The 18,410-nt window shown below is 38.2% G+C and overlaps 1 protein-coding gene across 1 annotated transcript in view; it reads left to right on the top strand.

Annotated features, from left to right (window-relative positions):
* si:dkey-215k6.1 (transmembrane protein 132D) overlaps positions 1-18,410 on the top strand; it is a 248,486-nt gene that overhangs the window by 128,313 nt on the left and 101,763 nt on the right. The window contains exon 4 of the mRNA XM_047592574.1: positions 750-890. Within this exon, the coding sequence (XP_047448530.1) occupies positions 750-890 (141 nt within the window). The remainder of the gene's footprint in view (positions 1-749; positions 891-18,410) is intronic.

The following is an 18,410-nucleotide window of genomic DNA, read 5'->3' as shown; positions in this document are numbered from 1 at the left end:
GAATGATGAGTAACAATAGAAACAAGAATGACATCTGGAAGGGAAGGGAAGCATAGATATGTGGAAGAAATCATCCAAATGAATGGAAAACCCAGATAGAAACAAAGGAGAGTGTGAGAAAATAATATAGTGAAGATGGACTGAAGATGCGGGTAAATATTTAAAAAGGTAAAAAGCCAGAAGAGGGAGTAGAGAATGTAAACGGAAACATTCATTCATTCATTTTCTGTGACCACTTGTCCTCTGGGGGGTCGTGGGGGGCTGGAGTCTATCCCAGCTGTCTTTGAGGCGAGAGGCAGGGTACGTAAACAGAAATGAAACTATGTTCTTAAAGAGCCATTTTCATATTAAATATAATCTCCGGCTCAGCATACATGTAATCCTTCTAGCAATTATTATGATAAAACTGTTAACTTTTAGAAGAACTTCTCCTGCCACTCCTTTGTCTTCTCTCACCAAAACATGCCGTGGGAGGTGGCACCGTGCTGTGTGAATCCATTTTAAAAGACATTCTGTACAGAGAGAGAGTATGGCACGTATCAGAGATTAAAAGAAATCAGTGGGAAAATTGGGGCAGGGAAAATCCAAGCAAAGCACATTCAATTTTAACCAAATTCACCCTTTAACTGTCACTCTGCAACATCTCAGTTTTCTTTTCTCTTTTGTTTATAATGAGCTTGTGTGAACTTTAGATTAACCTCACTTTCACTTCTGTCTTTCTTTGTTTCTTTCTGTCTTCTTCTCTGTAGGGTGTGGTTCCAGTCAGGCATCAACTTCCTGGCTGTGAAACCCAGCAACCTTGTCGCATGGGAGATCAAACAGGAAATGGCACCGGGAAGCAGTTCGTTGGCGGTGATGTGTCAGAGGAAGGCTTCCTCCACAGCAGAGAGGTAGGACTTCAGTTGAGTTATCTATTCCTTTCAACAGCTTCCTCTGTCATCCAGCAGGTGGTTCAATTTTTCATTTTGTACTTAGTATTTGTGAGTGTATAATAAAATAGCCAAAACCGTATTTTTCTGCTTCAGTGCAATGAAAACTGCTATTGCAATATTAGTTAATAATGGATCTTGGTTATTTGTTTAGCGACATTCCCGATATGTATGTATAAAGTAAAGTAAATGTAAGGTAAAAATTGTATTAGTATCTCTATCATCCACAGTAGTGGGGTTTGAATTTACAAAGATTTAGTCTGGGAAGTCATAGACTATCTATCTGGAGCCAGCAAATATCCAGATAACAGATAATGGATATCCAGGCCATTTTCCACGTGCTTGTCATTGTTTATGAACCTAGCAACTCAACCACTGAACAATTTACACTCAAGTTAAAACCACCACAGTAGCTTGTTTAGCTTGACGAACACGCCGTGCTGGCCTGTTTGCAGACAGGGTTTTGTAGGACACTCCGCCTCTTTTGTGTTTACCTGCAACCAAAAATAGTTCAAATGTTTAAAGTCAATGTAACATATACTACAAATTGAAGCTTAAAAAAAAAAAAAAAACTTCCAGTACCTAAATCTGGTCCCTTATCTGCCAATTCTGCATATTCACATACAGATACTGTTCTTAGAGATTGCCAAAGAGTAAATTGTGAAAGTTTTCATTTTGTTATGCCCCTCTGAACCTAAACTGGTAGCAGCAGCACATGGCTGGTGCTCAAACTTGGTTTAAGAAGTCACGTCAGAAGGTGTAGGTAAAATGCCTGGTTGGTAAGGCCCGAAAGAAGTCACCACTTTCTTGCTGTAGAACCTCACCACATCTTACCCCTAACATGTTTGCATTTTAATCTAACTGATGGATGTAAGCTCTGATGTCTGGTTTCAATCTTATGTTGCAGCTCTCAAGCCATGTCATAACACATTTTAAAATAGTTTCCAATGAGCCATCCTTGAAACCAAAATGAGAAACTGTTGACCATGTAGACAATGCAATTACATTGACAATCTAATAGAAAACCATGTCTTGATTGGGACTGGCTTGTTGACTGTTGGTTTGACCTTTGAACTGCAACCGTAACCCTACAACTTTAGAGATGTGTGTGTATAAAGGAGTTTCAAATTGACAGACCAAGATTGAAGGCGATAAGTGTCCCTTTGTCCTCTATATACGTGTGTAGTGCACAAACAGAGACACAGACAGGCTGGGCTGAAAAGCGACTTTGGAAAGCGCTGTCATGTTAAATTTGCCATTTATTTGCTAAGTTGCTCAGTCCTGGATGTTCGTTTTTCATGTGTGTGAGTGTTGGCTTTGTGTTATCAAGCGCAAATCAGTGACAACAAAATGAATACACTCTGGTTTTTATTTTATTGCAAATGCAGCAGTCAATTAGTACTTGACTCTAGTGCACTGTTCTGATGAATCTGAGGTTGTATGCTGGTACAAAAAAAATGACAAAAACTGATTAAATATAATCGCTGTGCATCTAAAATCCGACAGTGGACAATTGCCTCAATTAAAAATAAAAAATAAAAATGATAATAACAGAGGTTAGCAGGGTGGCAGAGAAAAAGTCATTCACTTAATAAAAAATAGCACAAAACAGCACTGTGTTAGTCACAGGTATGGGAAGGAAACAATTCTGGTATAGAAATTATGACTATGCTCAAAGCAAATTCCAACAACCATAGTCAAACCATTTATTATTTATTATTATTATAAAGTAATTTTAATTTAATCTAATCTAATCTAATCAGACAGCATTTATGGAAGCATTTAGGGAGGGTTTATACTGTCTCAGAATACATAATGCTAAATGGTGTGTTAAATGTTATCCACACTTGTAAGACAATGACTTGCAATCTGCAGTTGGCTTTCTTGTCTCCATTGGAAAATGACATATGTATTTTTTAATTTATCTTTGTCATGGGTTTTGCATTTTAATTACAGAAATGCGTCTCAAATTATAGATAAACATAAGAAAAAATGTGCTTATATATCATGTGTATTCAAAAATAGTATATTATGACATAATTATGCTAGGTTCACATGTAGTTCTTAAATTGAGCCTTTGCTTTATCAGTCTAACTTTGGATGGATGTTATTAATGTTAGCTGGCAACCTAACCAGTTTATTCAGTCAAGGGAAACTACCGAGCTGCTATTTTGACTGACAGGCACCTCTTAACATAGCCCAACACCACACTGGAGTAATTCATCAGAGTGATGCTGAACTACAGTCTGGTAGTCATATTCTGTAGTTACCTTGTGCTTCTGTGGATTCAGCTGCCAGTGCAGTCTGTTGACATGGTCAAAGAACTGCATTCAGTAGAAAGTTGTACCTCAGGCACCTCAGTGATAGCTTTCACCATGCACAGTGTTCAGTAACTATTACTGTTATATATCAATAATATTATATTTTTTTTAAAAAATGTCTTAGAGTTTTTCAGCAAATACCAAATACCACCTCTTATGTGGTTGTGCAAGTGCGTTTTTGTGTATCCTTCTCTATATGATTTGTCATATCTATTTATGTATTGGAGTCATTTGCATTGCCCAAAGAGAGAATCCTTGTTCTTATGTCAGCTTGTATGTCATCAGTTATAGATTACATTATACACAGTATGTGTGTGAATGTGTTAGTGTCAGAGAAAGTCAGCTGGAAATTGTGTTAGTCATGGGTGAATGGAAGGTGATTTGACCAGATAATGTGTAAAAAGAGTATAAATACAAGTCGGTTTGTCATCTCCTTTCTTTGTATGCCTTCCTTCTTTCTTTGTTTCCTTCCCTTTTTGTAGCTTCTCTTCAGCCATCCATTTTTCCTCCTTCTCCCTTCTTTATCTATTGGTTGAGACCAGTACTAATGAATGACTTCCCATTGCATGAAACTATGATTGCGGGGCCCTGGCTCTATTAGCACCACTTAGCTAAGAGTTAGTGACGTCTAGCTTTGACTTATGGACAGTATTGGCAGCAACTAATCATCCAAATGTAACAAAAGGAAATAAATGTGATGGCACAACTTAGCTTTTCATATTTAAGGCAGTTAAGAAATTTCATACATATTAATTGAAACTTGCTATCTTTGTTGATTAGTGTGTCATAGCTTTTTATTTATTTTTTTTTGAAAATGTACAGTCTTCAGTTATTGGGCTGTGACTATCCAGTTTTTCATTCAAAACTCATGGTATTTTTGTTCAACTATGGGTCCTTCATTTCAGACGGGGTAGACAAAATCAAGTTTCTTATTCTTAGTCTGCAGCTACTAGGCTAATCTAATCATTTGAGTGGACTTTATGTGGTAATGGACACAAGTTCTGTGGAGTTTAGTATGTTTACAGCAAACTGGTTCAGATTGGTCGAAGGACTATCCAGTTGCATGCAGAGGTATTTTCTCTTTGTATCTATTGAAACATGGCCCCTCGTGAGATCAAAATGATGTGTTACCAGACACACAGTCTGATAAAAATGTAGTACAGACATGTCAAACTAGAAAAATCCCGAATTTCTACAGGCCTAACTTACCCAATTTTGGTAAAGATACAGTTGGGCAGTGGTTGTTTGGGAAAGTGGTGTAGCTTTTGGTGAAAGAAACATATCCATTGTACTGATGCTGTCGTAACACTTTTGGATATTGCTTGAATGGACAAATGAATGGACATTTCAGTATTGCTGGTGAAAAACTAAATGGGTCTGATGAATTTGGGGATGCACAAGCCATTGTAGCCTCAAGGCAAAGAAGTCATTTTCTTTGCCTTCTATCAGAAAGGTGTTGTTTGTGGTGTTGAGATGGAACAGATACTAAATGGTTGCTCATTTCCTTAAGCTTTGCAACATATCCATGTGTGGTCTCAACATGACATCAGAAGGTGATACATATAAACCAGATAATAATGTGACTCTCAAAAACATACACAAGACAGCTACAAATGCATGCGCACAATAAGTACCCACAAACATGGGATGGAACACACACACGCGCACACACAGGAGACAGGATTAATTCAAAGCAGTTTTTATATCCCAAATGAAACAGCATTGTAGAAAATGAAGTTGACATTATTTTCTTACTGCAGGGTAAAGTTACAGGCATGCAGTATATACACAGTTGTCAATACACAATAGGCAAAGATCACAGGCTTTTTTCAGCGATTGTGTGGGCGGGATGGCAAATTAAAAGATCTGATCTGTGTTAATCTCTAATGAGATATTACTGGTGAGTGTGCTTTTTAATGAATAAGCGGGTTGAAATGATTGCTACCTCTGACGATCAATCTTGTGAAGTGATTTATTGTCATCCTATAATATTACATGGTCTGATGGTGATATAGTGTTCAGTTTATCACAATAACAGGGATGCATGGTGAGTGGATGCAGTAATTAGAGCATAGGTTTTTCTGTGCGTCTCTCTCTTTCTCTATCTATCTACCTCTCTCTCTATGTGTGTGTGTGTGTGTGTGTGTGTGTGTGTGTGTGTGTGTGTGTGTGTGATCTTAAGCCGGCAAAAGGAGAACTCCTGAGCCACTGATATCAAGGCAGAGAGGCAGAGGACTAGTGAGCATCAAGGCCACGGTCCAGGATGAAACATTGAAAATCCAAGAGTATGTCAAGAAAATGTCCCCAAATTACGAACTGCTAAGAGAATGTTTCAGACAGCAGAAACCTGATGAGAGTGCAGAGGAAGAGGAGCAGACAACCTGGAGGGACAAACCCCTGCATGACATGTACCACCGTCAAAAAGAAGAAGTAGCTGATATCAAGAAAACCTACCAATGACTGGAAAACGCTGGACTGACAGATGGCACAGAGGCACTAATCATGACAGCACAAGAACAGGCCCTGAGTACAAGAGCCATAGAGGCCAGCATCTACCGGAGTAGATCAGACCCAAGGTGCAGGCTATGCAAAGATGTCCCTGAGACAGTCCAGCCCCTGCTACTGTGTGCTATAAGATGCTAGTCGGATCAACGTACATGGAGAGGCACAACCAAGTAGCAGGGATTGTGTACAAGAACATCTGTACCTAGTATGGAATAGAAGCACCCAATTCCCAGTGGACCACAGAGGGTGGTTCAGAACAATGGGGCCAAGGTTCTGTGGAACTTAGGCTTCCAGACTGATAAACAGGTCCTGGCTAACCAACCAGACATAGTGGTGGTGGTGATAGAGGTGGTGATACCAGCTGATGCCAACATCAGAAAGAAAGAACATGAGGGTTGAAGGAGCAACTGGAACAGATGTGGAAGGTTAAGGTGACCCCCAAACTATCTATCTATCTATATATATACACACACATATATATATATGGGGGTCAATTACATTTTCGTTATTGTAGCCCATTTATGCTGAGGATTGGCTCAAAGCTCTCCTTCAGACTTAATTTTTGTCTTTATTGATTTTGTATATACAGTAATTATTCTTTGTGTTTGTCACTATTTGACAATTCTGAAAAAATACTGCTCTGATAACACCATTGTCATTAGAGCAATTTGACCTTCTGAAAGTTATATAATGTGAAGATTTTGGATATGTGTATGTGTCAACAAAATCTGCCAATGAGGCCTTCAAGCAAGACATACCTTCTGTTAGAACTTATTTTGATTATCACCTCAAGTTATTAGTAATTTATCTGTCCAGCTTCCCACTATACATTTCCACTTATGAGGTTGTGAATATCAAGAGACAGAGCTGTCTGGATTAGTGGTGGCTGGTGTTGAAATTTGGTGGGTGGGCTAACAAATGCCTAATACAGATTAAATAGTTAACACAGCAACAAAAGAAACATCACCTAAAATACATGCTGTTTGCAATTCCTTTTTGGGTCTGTACCGTATCTTCTCCAAAAAGCAAGCACGGAAAACAGAAATGTGAACTCTTGGCTGAATGCGCTATTAGCCAGTCCTTTATAAACACATAAGAAACACAAAACTCGAAAAACGTTTTTGTCATTTGTCCCTTTGAGTTATTTGAACATCGCTTGGCTGATGTGATCCTAGTATCTGAACGTCCAACTTTTCCTCCAGTGACATTGAGGAAAATGGATTAGAAAGCAAGTAATCCACCTTGTTCATGCTAAAACTGCCACGGCTGAACTTCTTCTCCCTCCTCCCACTCTGGCACAAGGACCAATGGCCAACAGCCTGAGGGCTGACTGAATTTTGCCGAAATTATCAGTTACAAGAATTAAATGAATGAAAGCGGACTGTATGCGCTGGAGCTGTAATAAATCAGCCCATTTAGAGATACTCTGTGTTTTTCTTTTGACTTTTTGGTGCTGTTGCTACCCTTGGTTTCACCAAAACTAAAACAATCTGTTGTAAGTGATATAAAAAATAAATTTATCCTCTTTTTTGTGTTAGCTTGGGAGGGCTTAGCCCTGTTAGCTCATTTATACTAGCCGTCCCTGGTCCTGATGAACATTGTCTCATGAACACAGTAAACACCCCATTTAATGGCAGCAAACATCATTTTAACATTATTTGTTGTTTTGTTTTTGTCATTTTCAGCTGATATATTGTGCTTCTGAAGTAAGCCCAACCTTGGTTTTGTTGTTCTTACTATAACAGTCTCCGCAGTACAAACAAATTTCATCCACTGTCATCATAATCTTTTTGATAAGTCAGACTTCACCATGGCCATGGATATTTTTTCTAGTGTTTATATGAGGTAAATGTGCCATAGTTTCCGATGATGCTGCCAGAATGGGAGCAGTGCTCCATTTCCTGATCATAATTAGATCTATAGATTAACAAGGCTAATGGGCTTCATTCAATACCAGAACTGGGGTAATGTACTGTCCACGCACTATACAGTGACACGCTATTTATCTGCTTGTGTGAGTGTGTGTTTCTTCATCCTGAGCTGTGGTATCCACATCAAATGATTTAATTTCCACCTAGGCCTTCAATGACCTTCAACTTTGTTCGAAACTCCTCTTAGTACGATCGTTATGACACCACTATAGAAACCATTAACAACATACACAATGTAAAACAGCACAGCTGAAGAAAAACTCACTTAGAACAATTCAAAAAGTCTCCTCTCACTCACTCTATCCCCAGCTGAGCTGCAGCTGCACAACAGCACCACGTACATCAAATCTAACAGAAGCAGCAATGTCAACCCAGTAAAATGGCAAAAATATACATAAGTTCTGGTGAATGAAACGAATTATGTTTACGTCTTTTAAGAAACAATTTAGAGTTCTTCTCATAGTGCCCATTGCTGCTGACCTGAAAACGCTTTCCTGGGTCAGGCTAGCTAGCTCTGAGATTAGGTGGTCTTTCATCACAAAATCCAGCTTTTCCTTCGAAGTCTGCTGTGAAAATGTCTTTTTACAGAGATCTGCAACCAAATCGATAGTCTCTCCTCCTACATGAGCTCAAAAAATAACTATTAAAACATTAACAGGAGAGATTTGCTGGAGCAGGTGAAATATGACTGGATAAAAGCTCTAATGCAAAGTTACACTCCCAGAAACGCTGCAGCTGAGTGGCAGACAAAAAAAACTAAATGAAAAGAATAGGCTATTGGGAATAATTTAATAAGATTGATAGAAATAGAAATATTAAAAGTGTGATTGTAAGTCATGATTTTGGTCATATTTAGGCCAGCAAAGAAGGATTTGCTGGTCATGATGGACCACCACTGATTTTACAGTATTTTTTTTTTTGCAGTAGCTCAACCGTTTAGGAAGATATTGCCATACATTGAATTGAGCTTGCAAACTACAACTCAGAACCCCATTCTATCAGTGGATCATGGACTTCCTGACAGACAGACCTCAACACGTCAGGATGGGCACCTCAACGCCCCCCACCATTAAGAACTTTTACCGCTGCACCATTGAGAGTGTGCTAACCTACGGGTGTACGGTCATCAAGACCGCTGAGTGGATTGTAGACTCCCCATTTCCACATCTGGACAAGATCTAGTCGAGGCGTCTCCTCTGACAGGCCAAAAACATCCATAGGGAACCCACTCACCCAGGACACTCCCTGATCAGCAGCCTCCCCTGTGGACGAGTCAGGAGGGCCCACACCAACGGACTCAAGCACAGTCTGCTGAAGAAACGTTAACCATCTCCTCTTGTTTCAGACAGAGATTATATGATCTACACCTTTAAACACCTCATCAATCTGCTACTGCAGATTGCTGCCAAACAAAATTTAGTTTTGTTGCAAGCTGTGTGCAGTGACATTTCTTCTTTTACAAGTTCTTCTACGTTTGCAACTTGTAACAATACCAGTGTGATGTGATAAATCTGGAGATTTTGTCTGTCTTTATCATTTTTTAGAGTAAGTTTAGAAACGTTTCATTTATCTTTAATCATATACCAAATATATTCAAGATCCAAGAGTATTCAAAGACATGGCACATTTATTGTCATTATTTATTTACTGTTTATACTGTGCTGTGCACTAAAACCACGTAAATGCACTTTAATTCTTTCAATACTTCCAAATCAATTAAATCCAGAGCTAGGATCCAGAGTGAGACAAACTAACAACTAAGCTTACTTTCTATAAACAACTGTGAACAAGCAAGTCTAAAACCACTGCCTTTCTGATTAATAACAATGACTAAGATACAGCATGTAAATATACAGTCCACAAAATAAAACTAATGACCAGTGTTAATGTGTTATAATACTGTGCACTGTAGGTAAACAGTACTTTTGTATTAGCTGGAACTGTATTCTTTTTCTGAAGGTTACAGTACTAGCTTTGGTAGTTAACACTGCAAACTAATTTAAACACAGTCACAGTTTATTCATGCTTATTCTTTTTAAACCATACACTTCATAGATATAATATAAACAGTGATATGTGAATTGTATAATAGTGAATAAATAGTGAACATTTTTTTTTATTTGCTCTTTAAGTCCAATAACTCATGTTGCACTTTCATGAAATACATTCAGCGCAGTCAGCTTACATGATATTCATTCAAAAAATGCTTTTGAATGAACATGCCGATTCTTCCAGCTGCACACAAGTACACACGCATTCTTTTGTAATGCTTGAACTGGTTTAAATCCACACAGGAAGAGGAGAAGATGCGGGGCGTGAGGTTAAGTGTTTTTTTATTTATTTGTAAAAACAAACTAACTTAACGGCGCGCCTTTGTTTGAGTGCTGGCAATCTCCCTGGGATATGCACTCACAACACAGACATGAGGCCAAGCTGTCTGCAGTCTCAGTTGGCACACTTGAGGATTAAAAACACAGCAAGAGGGAGGAAGGATAGAAAGAGAGAGGGATGTCTGCCAACAAGTGAACGAGGGGAGCGAGAGAGTGAAAGATTTTGAGAAATAAAATAAAAATAAGTCCTGGGAGCATACCATTCATTCATTTGAATTTCAATTCAGACTGGGAAAACAATAAAATGGAAAAACAGTTTGTTATTTCATGAATCGTTTTTTTTTTTTTTTAACATTAAACAGAAATACCATTTCGATCTTTATTTCTAATATTCAGTTTAATGTTTTGGTGAAATATACAACATTCAAAAAATGGTCTTGACGGCTATTTTGATTTCGATATTTAATCTCTCTAAAAATTTTCCATTTTATTGATTTTTCGGTCTGAATTGAGATTCAAATGAACAAATGGTACATGAAGTCATGACACTGTTGCTCTCAGTGTTATGTCTTTGTACAGAGAATAATACAGAATGCAGATAGTGACAAACCTTTTCCATTTTCACTCATTGCAATGTGTGCGTGTTTATTTGTGAATGACAGAGATAGATATTTATATGTTACATGTCATATTTGGGTATTCAGAATACATTTGTGCTTTTCTGTGTCCTGTGACTCTTAACTAGGGCCAAATGTCCCACTTTTTACTAAAGCAGTACATCCTGATGTGACATGACAACGCAATGAATTTGTCTTCTCATTTATGACTTTCAGTCATTTTTTCTTGAAAGATCTTTTCCCAAGCTAAATGATAACATTTCAAAGACCCTTCAGTCTATACATTATTTTTTAGAATAAGTAACATCAGTTTGTTAAAATATAATTACTTTAAGTATCTGTAACAAGCAGCACTATTTCTGACCTTAAGTCTAATTTGTCAAGTATCTCGCTTGTTCAAGGTGTTCCACCCAGTTCACTACTACAGCAGCATGTACAGGCAGTCTTTCTGTGATTAATAGCTCTGCAAGAAATGATTTGCAGCAGTTGTCAAATTATGACTTTTTAAATGGCTTCCCTTGTCCTCTAGTCACATAAACACAGTATTCCACTGTGTATCATGGTTCAGCTGAGATACTAATTTGTACAGTGGCTTAGGTCACTGTAATAAGTTCTTTTGTTTGTTGTCGTTTTCAAAAGTTCTTTATGTGAATACTACAGAGCCTCTCAGGACTATACCAAATAAATAAATAAATAAATAAATAAATTCCAATGAAATGTGTTGTGTGTCAGTCTGAATCTGCATCCCATTGTGAATTGTCCAGGGTAATCATGGAATTATTTTTGGAGAAACATGCAGTGGCCTTTTTTGTTGGCAGTTTGCATGTTCTCCTTGCTGCAAAAAATCTCAACATGTACAGAAAAAAGTATGCACTGGCTTCACTTTTGAGAAGCCAGTGCACAATACCATGGTCACGGTGCCCACTTTTCCTACTGTCTGTGGTCCAGGGATATACTCCAGACACAAAATCTGCCTACATGACTAGATCGTGATAGGATGATTTGAGAGTAAACTTTGTAATCTTATATTCACTTTATCAACTTTGCACAATTCTTAATTCTTAAAACTAATTAGTTTTCATTTCAGCCCTGGTAAGACAACTGCACAATATTATGGCTATCTTTAAATTGATTGGATTCAGATTTGATATTTTCCAATTGAGTTATGTATTTTAAAAGTGAAAAAAGGTGTTAAAATAGTGAAAATTGTTTCAGTTTGTATCTCTCCAGCATGAAGTGTATTTTACAGGAATCCCACAAAACTGTTGAGTGTTTTCAATTTGCAATTTCCAAGTTCACCTTTCCGAAACACTCACATTCCAGTACATTGCAGAAGCATTTTATGTACTATATTTCCACAGAGTACATTTTTCTCCCCCCAAAAAAAAAAAAAAAATGTTCCAAGAATGTGCACATAAACACACAAAGTCTGCAGGGTTCCTTTTAACAGGCGAGCCAAGAAAATGACCACCCCAGTAGTAATAGTCTGTATTTATCGCTTTTTTCTCTCCCTTTCCTCTCTTCTCTTGATTGCACAATATAAAACAGATGGCAGCTGTGTCTCTAAAGATGTGTGCAAGCATGTTCACAAACAACTTGTAGTTTTTTTTTTTTTTTGGTTGCTTTACAGTGTATTGGACCATCTCTGATATCACTGCATTTCCCTTATCCTCCATTTCTCTGCCTTCACTACAGTAATATTGACCCCAAAGAATAGTGTGGTGCCAAGCAAACATTCATCTGGATGAGAGTCGCAAACATGTCTGAGTTTCATAGATCATGTAAATCAACAAAGTTTTGATAGGAAGGTGGAGGAAGGAAGAATGGATCGGGATAATGTTTGCACACTTGGACAAAATGGAAAGAGGAGGAAGGAGGACAAAGTGAATGGAAAATAAAATAAAATGCTGGTCAAGAAAACAAAGATTAAGGGGGGAGCACTAAAGAAAGTGCTATACATCTTCAGCATCTGGTTGATACAATTTAAGAGTTCTCTTTGGTCCAAATCACAGCGGAAATACACAGACATGTATTAAGTACTAGAGACCCAGACTTAAGTAGTACTCTATCACAACAGTGACTTGAGTAGTCACTTTATTGAAAGGGTTCACGAAACTAAATTTCTTGGTGTCAAAGTAGATGAAAGGATCTACTGGAAATCGCACATAAAACAGAAAAAGTGAAGCATCATGAAGCATCTTAGTATTAAATATAGCAAAACATACACTCGACTACAAATCATAACATATTCTTTACTATGCACTTGTTCAACAGTATATAAGTTACTGTGTTAAAGTATGGTGTAACAACTATAAAAATGACTGCATCCACTAATCATTTTACAAAAACATTCTTAAGGTTGGATATCTAGAACTAGAACTAGAACTTAGAATTAGATCTAAGTACTTTTAAGGTCAAAAGCTGGTAAAACTCATGGACATTGTTTAACTGCAAACAGCACAAATAATGGATGGGGCTTTTGTGTGTTGTGGTGTGGTGTCCAATTATGGTATGGAATGTGTTATAGATGGATCTGAAGCAATACCCAGGCCACATAAAATTGACCTTTGGCTGAAACAGAAAGTATTGCACTAGAATAAAAATTACTTCCACACCTTGTTGGTTGTTGTTTTGTTAACTCACTAAACTACAGCATAGAGAAATTGTTTTCCTTTAAAATATGGAAGGATTCAAGTTAAATAACTGATGAGGAAGAAGTGGGACTAGATAAGTTTTACTTCCTGATGCAACATATTTTCAAATATATTGCATGTTTATTTTTTCAAATTTTTTAAATTTATCTTTTTCTTTTGAATATATTTGAAATAAATAAAGCAAAGCTAAGTAGAAGTGTTTTTTAAGCACCACACTTAAATGAAATTACTGAAGTATTCACCATTTTTTGTACTTAAATAGCAAGTAGTTTATTTAAATATTTACTACTCAAGTACTTAAAGTAAAAGTACAAGTATTGTATTATGTAGTTATCAAAAAACAGTCAGTACAAAATATTTTGAACATCATTGTTGATATTATTTCAGATGTTAAGCCTGAAGGACACTCAAAATGCTGTAGCAGCAGTACAAGGACAGGATACAGGAAGTGTGCATGCACATGTACTGTACAGTCACTAGCCTCAGGAGTAGGCTGTCCACTCAAGTGCTACGTGAAATGCTACATAAAAGATGAAAACAAAATAAGTTTAAATTGCCTGTTAGATGTTATGTTCAACTTTGATGTAACTGATGAAATATCACGTTAGAGAGAGCTCCCAGCAGTGAGACCCAGTGCAACAGCTAAAGTTAGCTGGCGAATATGAACTTGCTAGCTAGCCAGCTAACATTAAGTTAAGTAACATTAGTTAGGGACTAATGTTACTAATATTCAGCAATAGAAACCATTGCTTTGATGTATAGTTTTGTATATATGAGCCTCTTGCTAGCTCGATGTTAACTATGACTTTAGGCCATTGTAGCCTTATCTTACAGCAGATGCTTTTTGATCTCCTTGAGATTTAGCTGGGAGTAAGATCATCCACAATGTTTGATCCACTTAAGGCACTGCTCCTTCTGTTTTCAGTTTCGGGAAGGACATGACTCCCCCCAGCCAAACTCTTAGGGTACTTACTGTCCGACCTCACCGCTTCTCCATGTTGTTTGTCAGAGGTCGACAGCCAGCTTGACAGACCGCTGTTAAGATGTATTGACCGTTTGGGGCAGGGTTTTGCAAAAGATCAGTTGTAACGAGTGATACAGCACATAAAAAATGTGATTAACTCACTTTTACTGAAGTAAAAGTGAAAGTAGGAGGAAGAGATAATACTCAAGTAAAGTGCAGATACAGCATTTTAGTACTTAAGTTAGTAGTGAAGTAGTTCTACTTCATTACTATACATCTCTGGACATACATCCTTAAAATAAACTTGTTTAAGGTGGGACTATTGGGAGCAGGAGTCAACAGAATGCGTTTAAGTCCTTCAGTTGGGACCTATCAGTGTATCTCTGAGTTTATCCACATTTAAAACTTGAATTTATACTGTACAATCGTCCGATTAAGCAAGTTAACAAATACGATAAAAAAACATTTACTGGACTTCTAAGGCTTTATCTTCAGTTCTAAAATCATGTCATGTTATGCTATACAAAGGATGCTCTTGTGATCCTCCAGGTTATGAAACATTTTATATGAGCACAGGAAAGCACTGTAACTGTCAATTATAGGAAAACAGGATATAAAGCTACAGCAGGATTCAGTGGGATAAAGGCAGCGTTTGTGTTCATTACGTGTGCTTTGGTGAGTGCTCCTGTGCTCCACCACTCCATCATACCTCTGAGCAATGACCTGGGCTGGCTAATTAGGACTCACAGATATGGATGGGGTTTATGTGTACAGCCTTGCCTAGCATCATTCTGTCACTCACTAGAATGACCCGGCCACCTGAGCATGCTCAGTCACCAGGCCAGGCTCATATGCATATACATATGCGCACAAAAACGCATGAATCATTTGATCGCAGCGTTCACCCTGGTTGTAAAATACAAACACATGCATGGTATAGGTCACATCTAAACACACTGTACTTTTCTGAATGTTTTTGTAGGCCACGCTTTAAATAATCTTCCATTCCCATTGGCTTATTTCCTTTGCTCTACTACCCATTTCCTCCCACTCCTCCCCCTCCCCTCTGTCTCCCCCATTCTTCGTCTCCTCACCCTCCATGCCCCTGTTAAACCCTCTTGGGAGCCCGCGTAGCGGGATGTGTGGCTAATTAAGGCGACCTACGCGGACCTTCCGTGTTCGAGTCCCTTTCCTCAGAGATGTACAGTGTCATAGAGCGAGCGGCAGCACCGATGCTAACACTCACTCCCTGTCCCTTGTGTGGGGGATTGTGTGTATGTGTTTATGTGTGTTGGCGAAGAGGTGTCAAATGTAGGAGATATCCCAGTCCTGTTCATCTTTTTCCTCTATTTGCTTTCTTATTCCCATTCCTTCACTTCATTCGTCCCCTATGTCCTCTTTCACACCATGCAACTTGTCCCCCATTCCTTTTCATGCTCATCCAGCCCTCCTCTCCTTCCCCTCTTGTCCTTCCCCCATTTTTTCCAGTCAGTCACATTCTTTCAGTATGACCCCTCGCCTTCCTTCTCTCCATAGGTAACAGGAACCCCAGGGTCCTGTTGCAGTTGTTTAATTAATTCTTTTCATAGTGTAAATCAAAATCCAAGCTTGTGTCCTTGACTTGAGAGCTCTTGGGCATGCATGAGTGAACGGATGACACAAACAAACTGAGGGGACCAAGTGCCTCCACCTCCCAGGAGGAGACTAAAAGGATCTGGTGAAAGAAGAAGAAAAAAGAATATAGAAAAGTTGCTTTACTTGGTGAAAATCTGGGACAGAGATTATTTTCGGTGGGTAGGGAGGGGAGAGTGAAGTGAGGGGAGAATATGAAGTGCACTCTCAAATAGATGAAAAGGTGTTACACATAGATGGATGATATTGTTTTCTGACAGCTATTGTTTAACCATAATTGTAGCTCCTCGAACATTTCGTTCGCGTTTTTTTGAGGTTAAAAATGTTGGCCTGTTCAGATGTTGTAGTAAGATCTGATCTGGTCTATCCATTCACAACAGACCTTAAGGCACGTGTATTAATGTATTTTAACAGCTGATGTCTCTAATGGATCTGCTCCAGAACCAAGAACAGCACAGGATTGTGTGTGTGTAATGACTTTGGTACAAACATTAAGTTATAATTTTCTTTACATATATATATTTTTATAATTATCTCTGCACTGACGTTAGTTAGACCTGCACAAAATTCAGACTATAACTCCAACCCCGGAAGTTTCCATATGCACCATGACATTTGTAAATAAGTATATAAGTATATGCTTAAATATCTTTAATTTTAGTTGCTTAACAGCTACGAAGACAGAATGAACTGAACAGGCCCAGTGATTTCTGATGCCAGATCAGAAATGTGTTGTTCTGAGGAGCAATTGGTAAACAATGTGTTTACCTTGAAGGTGAAGGTTGAAGGTGTTGAAAGAAGGTAGGGGATGTCACATGCTCCTTCAATCAGAAATGTTGTAAAAATGAGGAGAGGAAGAAGGGAGGATCAGAATCTGTGGTTTGACTGAACGTTTTGCACTTTAATGGCCAGCTTACAGAAAATAGAATAGGAGGAGGATGGTGGGAGGGAGTGGGAGGGGGAAACCATGTGTGAAAACTGATTTTACGTCCTTCATTCTTTCATGGTTCTGGTAAATGCCAGTATTTTTAGCAATGAACTGGATGAGGGGCGACTGGTTACAGAGGGAGTACAGGATAACAAAATTAGATGAGCAGCTTTGCTTGGTTTTCTCTCCACGTTAAAACACAGAGGGAAGGAACGGATGAGAAAGACAGTGGGAGGCAAAGATTAGGATTGGAGAGAGAGGAGTTGGTCGATTAGACAACGTTCCTCCCTTTGAGACCCCCACCCACACCCCCCACGACCCCTATCTTTGAGCCTCCTGTGAAGACTTGTCTCCTTAACATTCAGCCAATAGTGGGGAAATGACGGAGAGGGAAAATGAGACAACAGGGAGGGAATGACAAAAGTTAAGAGGGGGTAAATTATGGTTTGCTTTTAGCGCTACAGGGAGTGGAAATGGTGTAGGATCAGCTTCAATCTTGCATCTTAAAATCCATTTATTTAGCGCTTCCAGGAGAAGACTTGTCAATCACATGCCATCGCTGCCTTGTGACATCCATCCTCTGGGTTTTCTGCTGATAACATCACATTTCTGGTGCTTGTTTATCCTTTTATAGGCTTTGATGAGACAGTACTTCTGTTTATTCAAACAAACTTCTGTTACTTGACAGACATCATTTCTTTAAGTTGTAAGTACTGTATTTGTTGCTTTTTAGTAGCTGTACATGTAACCAATACATCCAACACAAAACTTGTCAATGTATTCCAACAACTGCAATGAAGTATTTTGCCTGAATTGTTTTTACTGTGTTCAATCCTGCCAAGAAGTTGTGTGAGTTGTGCTGTTGTAGATAAGATGCAGTTTGTCTTAAAAGCTATTTTACATTCTACAAAGCAGTGCATGTTGAAAAACTTTCTCTTTCTGTGCTCCCATTTCCTTCAATATATGTGCGTGTGAGACAGAGAGAATGTAGTCATATCAGTATTTCCTGTGAGATTTCATTGGATTCTGGTGTTTTTCTGTTTTTTGTTTTTTGTGGGAGGGTGAGGACATTCTACAATCTAAATGAAAAACCCATAATTATGATGTTATCCCAACTATTATAAAACTATTTATACAGTATATAAAATGTCACAAAAAACAAGTTCATGCTTTTTGTGTCAGTCTGTCTTTAAATTATCGTAATAACGTGAATATTAAATTTAGTGACAAATAACAGCAGCCAGCGCAGTTCATCTACAGGAATTTTAATGCTGTTGAGACGTGGCATCTATGGATAAATGTATGTAAGACTAAACAAAGTATCAACGAATACATTTATAGTAAGCAGATGACTTTCAGTCTAACTTTCCTAGCTAGTACTTATAAAATTCAGCTCTCACATTACATCTGGAGTTTCTGGTTCTGACCAATTTCTTTAAATAATTGTGAGTCTCCATGGTCTAAAAACAAAGCAAATACCTTAACTTGCTACGTGGATTGTCCATGTCGTTTTCTCTGTAAGGTTAAATTAATACAGAGCAGGTGAGCAGCCGGTGTGTGATGAAGGTCTCGGGAGAGAAGGTCAGGCAAGAGGAAATG

Source organism: Mugil cephalus, chromosome 8, assembly GCF_022458985.1.
Source record: "Mugil cephalus isolate CIBA_MC_2020 chromosome 8, CIBA_Mcephalus_1.1, whole genome shotgun sequence".
Lineage (NCBI taxonomy): Eukaryota > Metazoa > Chordata > Actinopteri > Mugiliformes > Mugilidae > Mugil > Mugil cephalus.
Note: the sequence above shows the minus strand (reverse complement) of the source record. Positions and strands in the feature narration are given on the sequence as shown.